At 45.8% G+C, this 8,990-nt stretch overlaps 1 protein-coding gene and 1 pseudogene across 1 annotated transcript; both read left to right on the forward strand.

The window, feature by feature from the left end:
* Window positions 1-211: 211 nt before the first annotated feature.
* On the forward strand, window positions 212-2,264 carry foxe1 (forkhead box E1). Its single transcript, XM_067250774.1, has one exon. The coding sequence runs from the start codon at window positions 538-540 to the stop codon at window positions 1,669-1,671; it is 1,134 nt and encodes a 377-aa protein (XP_067106875.1). The 5' UTR covers window positions 212-537; the 3' UTR covers window positions 1,672-2,264.
* Window positions 2,265-6,888: 4,624 nt separating this feature from the next.
* Window positions 6,889-8,780, forward strand: LOC136956930 (natterin-4-like; annotated as a pseudogene).
* Window positions 8,781-8,990: the final 210 nt, after the last annotated feature.

Genomic DNA, 8,990 nt, shown 5'->3' on the forward strand with positions numbered 1-8,990 from the left:
GTTTCACTCCACTAGAAGTAGACAAAAAACTGGGCCCACACTTTAAAGGTAGAGTTCTCCTGGCGACACACTAGGGTTAGCAGAGCCGCAACAACAAGGTCTGGATCAGCAGAGGTATGTGACAGGAACCATGTGATGTGTGACGGGGGTGTGGTTCCCTTTTTCCTACTCAGGTGTGCAGGGTTGGTTTAAGCTTCAGGTAACACACAGTCCCCCTCACACACACACACACTCGTACAGAGCTCCGCACTATTCACCTGCAACGTTTCCCTCTTTGTGCTGCTGCTGGACTTAAGTGCAAAAGTGACTTTTATCATTCAGAAGAGACTTTTCTTTCACTTGAAGAGTTTGGACTGAGAAACTGAGAGTGAGTTATAATTAAAATTATATATTTCTTCTCTTAGATATGAATGTTTCCATCTGTCCAAGATAGCCTGGCAGCGTCTCAGGTGTTTTCCCTGAGCTGAGGTACTGCTGAGCCGTCCGATGACAACACCTGAACAGCCTTGGTGAGAACGAGACTCCCTAACCCTAACGATGCCGGTGGTGAAAGTAGAGAAAGTGTCTTCCTCTGATCTCCCCCAGCCGCCCCCCGGCCCCCCCGGCCCCCCCGTGGAGGAGACGACCCGCGGCCGGCGGAGGAAGCGCCCTCTCCAGCGGGGGAAACCCCCTTACAGCTATATCGCCCTCATCTCCATGGCGATCGCAAACTCGCCCGACCACAAGCTCACCCTGGGCTCCATATACAAGTTCATCACGGAGCGCTTCCCGTTCTACAGAGACAACTCCAAGAAGTGGCAGAACTCCATCAGGCACAACCTGACTCTGAACGACTGCTTCATCAAGATCCCGCGTGAGCCGGGCCGGCCGGGGAAGGGGAACTACTGGGCGCTGGACCCCAACGCGGAGGACATGTTTGAGAGCGGCAGCTTCCTGCGCCGCAGGAAGAGGTTCAAGCGCTGCGACTTCACCACCTACACCACGTACCTCCACGACGCCCCCGTGTTCTCGCCCGTGCCGGTGTCGCGGGCGTACGCCAGCTCGGTGTACCCTGCTAACATGGCGGGGCTGAGCCCGGGGCTGAGCCCCGCTCCGTACGGCCAGCAGCTGCCCTCGGGCTACTACCCGTCCCCCTCGCCGCCTGGCTACAGCCCGGGACAGCCACACCCCCGCATGTTCAGCATCAACACCCTCATCGGCCACCCCACATCCTCCAGCGGCCTGGGAAGCCAGGGCCCGGAGTTGATGCAGCAGCCCGGGCGGCGCTTCAGTCCGGAGGGGACGCCCGCCGGGCCGAGCCCCTGCAGCCTGGGAGCCCCGGCCTTCCAGCCCCAGTCCTGCGGAGGGGCCATGCTGTCCCGGTCCTCGGCCCACGTAGGGTTCACCTACCCTGGGCAGAACGGACACCACCACCACCCCCCCCACCCCCACCCTCACCCTCACCACCACCAGGGCCCCTACCCTCAGGGACAGGGATACGGGGGGCAGGGCCGGCACCCCTCCACCCCTGGGTCTGGAGACTCGGGGGACCTGTACGGGCGGGCCTCCCCGGCCCAGCTGGGATCGTTCCCCCAGTACACCGGGGGCCCAGGCCCCCTCACCAGCAGCGGCACCTACCTACGGCACCCCGCATACTCAGGGAACATGGACAGGTTTGTGTCCGCCATGTAAAACTGGACATAGTTTATCTAATGACTGAGTTTATTGACCGTTCTTTTTAGTGATTGATTTTCGACAACTGGACAAAAAGTATGTCGACGTGGAGATCTGCAGTTACCCCGGGCAACGAGATAGACTTCTGGAGGAGAGACTGTTCAAATGTGTTTTGTGTTGTCGTGGAATTTGTAGCGTTTACTTGTTTTTACGCTTGTTGACGAATTAAACAGGGTTGAAACGGTCATCGGTATTGCACTAACCCTACCCCAACCACGGCATGAATACAGCGAGTGATGACTGGCAGGATAAGGCATAAGGCGTGTTTTCACAACCACACAAATCTGTCAACGTGTTTGAAGTGAACCATAATATAATTCAGAATACTGCTTTTCAAATGCACAGTTGATATTCTAATGTTAAAGGTTAAAAGCATTTTGAGATTTAAATGAAAATATAAAGACTCAAGATCGTTCTGTTGCTATAGCTTCTTGAGTGGAACTGTTGTTATTTTACATAGTTAAGTTGCCATTTCAATGGATTTATATAATTTTCCGTAAATTATTGTGTAAAATGCTTTGAATAGAATTGATAAAAATGATTTTTGTGGATTTGTGTTGAGTTGAACCATTATTTCCTTCATGGAAAAAAGGACACAAGCTCCATAATTGCATTATTTGTATAGAATGACTCACAAAATAAAACAATTCCAGTGGTCATACAAATTAAAAAAACGTTCACACTTAACACAAGCAACAAACAATTTCTGCCTTATAGTATTACCATAACCCAAACTTTACTTATAACTTCAAGAGTTATGTAAAAAAAAAAAAAAAAGTGTTTTTCATATTTTCCATCTTGTTAGGAAAACACTTAAAATATCTCCACCTCTAGTGGCTGTGTCCTCCACCCTGTTTCAGCTCAGCTGAGCTTGAAGAGCAGTCTGGAGCCAGTGAACCAGTCCTGCGTCCGGCTCATTTATCATCTAGACCTCACCGCTGCACTCAGACAGAAAGCCCTGACTAATCTACCTCAGAGATCCAGCAATCAAGAAAATGATGACTTTGGAACCTGATATGTGACCCTCCTCAGTGGAGGCAGAGAGGAGGGCGACCTGCCTCTGGCGACCTGCCTCTGGCGACCTGCCTCTGGCGACCTGCCTCAGGCGACCTGTCCAGAATGTCAGACTTTTTGATTCAAAGCATAACCCTACAGGTCTTCAGCCTTTAACTGATTATAAAATGATGTGTAACTAACTGACTAATATCAAAGGAATAAATATAAACACAGTATTCTCAGAGGGGCTCAGGAACACGTGGACACCGAGGGTCTGGTGGTCAGAGGACTGCATTACAAAACTTGTCAAGTTAACATCTAAAGTTTAATTTCCCATGAAACCCAGAGGACATAAATATCCTTATCAAACAAAATATGATGTAACATCCTCATCCAAACAGCCTTTTCACACAAGCCTCTAGGAGAAAAGATATAAAACATACAATAAAAACCATGTCAAAGCCGTCTACTGATCAGAGATGGATGTCTGTGGTGGAAGTGTCACCCAGACAGTAACTAACAGCGGAGGTATTTGGCCCAACCTGAGTTCCAGGCCCCATCCGTCATCCTCGCCCAGCAGAGCCAGACACATAGCAAGAGCAGAGCATTGAGAAGCAGTGAAGGAGAACGAGAGCTGAGGGTGACGGAGAGAAAATGAGCTCTAGATTAGAGTGTTTTATCCACGTCGCGTCGACACAAGCACACATGCGATTCATTAGGAGAGGTTTTCGACCCCTCACACACAAACGCTCTTTCACTCGTTTTGGACCACAGTGCTTGGGAATTCTGTGCGTGACAAATCTCTCCTGTCACACCACATCAGGAATAAAACGCTCAAGAGGTTTTTAGTTTCAGATTTTTTGAAGTGTTCTGTCATGATTAAAGAAACTCCCACAAACGTCAATTACAGACCTGTTCTCTGAAACCAGTCAGCAGAACCAAGGTGATGAGTAAATACCTGTTTTTTGTCATTCCTTTCAAAACTTTCCTTTTACACAATGCAGTCAAATGAATAAACAGATCCACATATTAGTGTCAGAAGGTTCCAATACAGGATACATAAAACTTCACAAAAGCAGCACAAATGTTTCCTAACTAGAATTTACTGGATATGATGTGGAATGCAGTTGTGTTCATGACATCATCATGTGGAGTGTGTTTCTGTGTGTCTCTGTGATAGAAGACCTGCTAATGAGTTAACCCCAACCCCATCCTGGTCATCCACCTGCATCATCGGGGGCTCATGACCACCATCTAGTGTTAGTGTTGAGTTGCTGCTGAGTCAATAGTAAGCGACTGAGTGTGAGAGTGAATGTGAGAGTGAGTGAGATGAGAGTAAGTTGAGTGAGTGAGTGTGTGTGAGTGAGTGAAGCCTGGTTTATACGTCCTCTACCGAAATAACGTGTTAAACTATTATTTAGGCCTATATAGCCTGCATAAATATTCAGACTATTTATTTACTTGCTTAGTAGGCTACATTTGTTAATGTATCAAAGCTGTAATGTGAAAACCATTCAATCAGAATTTCACTGAATATTAGTCTACATGATTCCTTCATTCATTCATTTAACTTGATATCTTTGAATTTAGAAGACTTAGAAAATCTCAACTTTGATAGCAATCTAGATAAATGTAAGTTAATTATGAATAACTGGCTCAGAGACATTAGAAAGTATAATTCTTCCAAATTGTGTAAAGAGTTGTTTACCCAAGCTATTTGTTGGCAATCTTAGCAAAAAAATAAAAATAAAACAAATGTAACTAGAGAGGGTACAATTTCTGGGGAAATTGTAGGGTGTGCTTGCTTGCGTCGGTTGCAAAGGGGTCCGTTTTTGAATGACATTTTTACCACTGATTTCTGTATATTTTATATGAAAATGCATACTTATTATTTATAAAGATCAAATAGATTTAAAAGCATTTTTTTTTGCTGCTCATTTACAACTGAAAATACGAGTGAAGTGTAGAATGAAATAGATGTCTTCTCATTTCCCCTGCAAGAGGCAGCCTCATCGTTGAATCAAAACGAATAAATTTGGCAGACCGGTGTAAAAATGGACCTAATCTCTATGACTTAAACGTCATTTTAAGTTTTTCCCTTCTCGTGATATTTTCAGGCATGTAGCCTACTCATTGCATTCATAAAGAACCCCCTTTGAAGATTATTCTACGACTTTACCCGGCAGTAGAAGATGGAATCGCGATTCAGACAGTCCCATCTGCTAACTGAAAATATGCCCCCCAAAACTTAAATAAGCTTGACATTTATTTAGTGCAAAATCGCTCATTCATAAAAAGCTCACTGGTAGCGATCATTGTCAGTAACAACGCAAAATGCGATATAGCCCTGTGTGGAGAAGCTGCCCCGGTAAATTGTACTACTGCGGTACAGTACTACTAGACTACTGCTGTGTTCGTCTTGGTAGCGATTGCGTTGGTTGAATTGGATTTACATTTACATTTAGTCATTTAGCAGACGCTCTTATCCAGAGCGACTTACAGTAAGTACAGGGACATTCCCCCGAGGCAAGTAGGGTGAAGTGCCTTGCCCAAGGACACAACGTCAGTTGGCATGACCGGGAATCGAACTGGCAACCTTCGGATTACTAACCCGACTCCCTCACCGCTCAGCCAACTGACTCCCGATTTAACGTTCCGTTGTACGGTTTAGGCTGAAATTAATTATTTTCATGAACAGATTGACAACGTTTCGGCTGTGGCAATGAAGTTCAGGTTAGTAGTTAGATAGACTTTTGATTTAAGTAAGGGGAGTGCCTAACATGTTCTGTCGCCGTTTGACTTCCTACAGCTGTGTAGATGTTTTTGTAGTGTCTCGCGTAGGCTACAGCGTTGCAGTGAGCAACACTGGTTTGAAACCACAGGTAATGATAATTTCACCCACAAATCGTTTACTTGTAATGTAATGTCATAATAAATCCTACAACGAAAATGTATTTGTGAGGAATGTTTATTTTAAAGATTGAAAACAGATGCATCATAGACCACTGTAGTATGTGTTGCCCGGGCAACAGAGGCTAATGTCATGATGCTAATGCTTCAGTGAAATAGTAGACTACCGTTTCCAAAAGTAGATGTGGGCCTACTTCCTAATAATATCAGCTAATATTGTACATTACATTTCATAATTGTGTTTCACATCACAAAGTAAAATGAGTAAATAGTTATCACCCTGGCCTCTTTGCTTGTGGCGTTCCTGCAGCTGCCTTGCAGTAAAGCTATAGTTAGCCTAGCTATCCCCCAAGTTAACAGATGTGAAACGAATGTTCTGCTACAGGTAGTCACGCGTGTTTTCGTGACGTTAGTGACGTAGTGACGTTAGTAACGTCAGTGACTGTGGCTAGCAAATTAGCCACCGTTAGCTTCACTTTTCACCACAAAAACGCAATTTCTACTTAAACCATGCAACGGAACGTAAATAAAAATACAACCAACGCAATCGCTACCAAGACGAACCTTTTGACACCGCCGTTGTGTATGTAGTCCAAATATTGACTGATCCTTAGGGGGGCGAAAATAAATAATAAAAATAATAAATATATATGTGAGAGAACAAAGGTTGTGCTCTCGCCGAAGGCTTGAGCACACCCAATTACGTAAGGTGACATTCTAAAAGATTATGAAGTATTATACTGAACACTATTGATTTTGACATTATGGAGCGCACAAACATTTCTGAGGAAATGTCTGGTAAAAGAATGCTATCCGAGCCCAGTAAGTTGAACAAGGTGGATAGCCTGTCAACAAATCTAGCAACATTGTCCTATTAATGGTAGGATACTGTTAGCCTGGCTCTGCCCTCCTACGTACTTCCGCTCAATTTTGATTTTGCTTCTGTACTAGGTCTGGGCATGAGGTACGTAAGTCAGATGTCTCCGGTTAATTTTCTACCTGTCCAATCAGCGAACAGAGGGAGTGGCTGAGAACGATGACGATGATGTTGTGCGCTAGTTTGTGTTGTAGTTCCGTAATGGCGGCCGAGAAAGATGCGAGCGAAGCCCTTCGGTCCGTTGTGGCAACGCTGCCGTATATACAGAAGTTAACGCTTGTCAATGGAGCGAGCCCAGACTCTGTACAAATGAAATGTACGAGAGTCTGGTTAGGACCAGGCTAGGATACTGTATGCCGATCATACATTTTTAACCAGGCTAGTGTATCTGATGTTCAATAAGGACAGTAAGTGTAAATAACTCTAGGAACCAACCAGGGAACACTGTTCACAGACTATTTGTTTATCAGTATATCATTTACAAGGCAATGTCCTAAAATGCCATTAAAGTGACAGTCTCTCTGGAGAGAAACAGACATTTATCAGAGAAATGAAAAACATGAACCTGCCAGCCTTGGTCATCTGTGCTTTTCTGCTGCAGAGCATCCTTGCTGAGGACGATGATGGGTACCCGAAGCTTTCCAACGAGACTGTCACTCAAACCGTCACCAAGACAGTGGAGACCACGGTAGAAGCAACACAGCCTCCCCTGCTGATGGGTGGAGGCCCAGTCGCTCCTCGCTTCCATTACCCTAAGGGTGACATGTCCCTGGTCTGGCTCTCTGCCTCAGAGGGCTGTGAAGGTCAACATCAATGGAACAGGAGAAGAGAACTACATCTGTGTTCCTCGTACTGGCTGCAACATGACCACTGGCTTCTACAACCCCTCCAAAGGCCCGTTCTGCTTTCACACCTGCAATGAGAAAAAGAAAATATCCTCAGAGTTTGACATACTGGTCAACGAGTTCAAGGTGAGTGAATGTGTGTGAGGTGAATGAGTGAGTGAAGAAGCAAACCTTGCACCTGCCAGCCTTGGTCATCTGTGCTTTTCTGCTGCAGAGCATCCTTGTTGAGGACGATGACGAGTACCCGAAGATTTACAACAAAACTGTCACTAAAAACGTCACCAAGACACTCGTGACCACGGTAGAAGCACGAGCCTCGGACGATGGGTCAGACCCCATCAATTCATTTAGTTTGCCTCGACCCCAAGGCTAACTTGTTCTAGAAATGGGTGGAATGGTCTGGCTCTCTGCCTCAGGGGGCTGTGAAGGTCCACATACCTGGAATAGGACGAGAGGACTACATCTGTGCACCCAATAAGTATGGAGGTGTTTGGTTCAGTGGCTACTACAACCCTTCCTTAGGCCCATTCTGCTTCAGCTCCATGTATGGAATTGACAAAAAAAATTAACAACAAGCAAAACCTGGAGCAGTTGGAGTGGAAGGATTTGACGTCAGGAATGGGGTCACTTTTAGTATAGGGACTATAGCATGTAAAGAGGTTTGTTGGGAAACATTTAGTATTGGGGAGATCATTCTCCCAGACAACTCAAAAAAAGAATTATTTTACCAGCACAGGAATTCAATCCATCAACTAGCTTTTGAAATTCTGACACTGCAAACAGGCCAACCCAAGGTGAGGATCTATAACACTGAGGACCACTTTGATGACCCACCGTGTTCAATCAGATGAGAGTGGAGAACCATAACTGCAGAGACGTAGAACAGGAGGTGAAACTGGAGGGGAGCACAGAGAGAGAGTTCCTGGGAGAAGAGCATCTCCAACAGCCTGACTCTCTCTACAGCATCTCCAACAGCCTGACTCTGCCTCCATAGAGGTTACGGTACCGTTCGTCTCTGCCACTGCAGGTGTTGAGTACTCAAACTTCAAAACCGTCACCAACGGCAACTCTCTCTCTGAGACAGTCTCTCACTCTCTCACCGTGAAAGTCATCATCCCTCCCAGCCACTCCTGTGTGGTGAAGAAAGTCATCATCCCTCCCAACCACTCCTGTGTGGTGAAGATGGCAGGGAAGACTAACAAGTTTGACATCCCGTACAAAGCTCAACTCTCCAGGGAGTTTACCAGCGGGAGAGTCCATACCACCACAGTGTCTGGGACGTACAAAGGTGTCCAGGTGGGGGAGATGCATGCTGTGGCAGAGCGCTGTGTTCCCATCCCCAACACCAAGCCCTGCCCTGTCTGAAACTGACAGATATATCTCACCCTAAATCTGATTAGCAAGTAAACATTCACATGACATACCATATGGTGTTCACCTCTGAACCCTCTACTGGATAGTGTTGCCCTCAGGCAACATAATACCTTTTTGTCTCTCTCAACTATACATGTAATTTAAATATTTGACACTGATCCTGACATGTCCGGAGGCAATCCAATGAGATGGACACATTTATATGATGCAACAGTTGGGGGAGTAGCCTTCTTTCATCAAGACCATTGACCAAAATGTCATTATTTTGCATGTTT

Source organism: Osmerus mordax, chromosome 14, assembly GCF_038355195.1.
Source record: "Osmerus mordax isolate fOsmMor3 chromosome 14, fOsmMor3.pri, whole genome shotgun sequence".
In the NCBI taxonomy this organism is placed as follows: Eukaryota; Metazoa; Chordata; class Actinopteri; order Osmeriformes; family Osmeridae; genus Osmerus; species Osmerus mordax.

What these genes read in the sequence shown, in the direction of transcription:
- foxe1 (XM_067250774.1), top strand. Translation starts at nt 538, where the DNA reads ATGCCGGTGGTGAAAGTAGAGAAAGTGTCTTCCTCTGATCTCCCCCAG.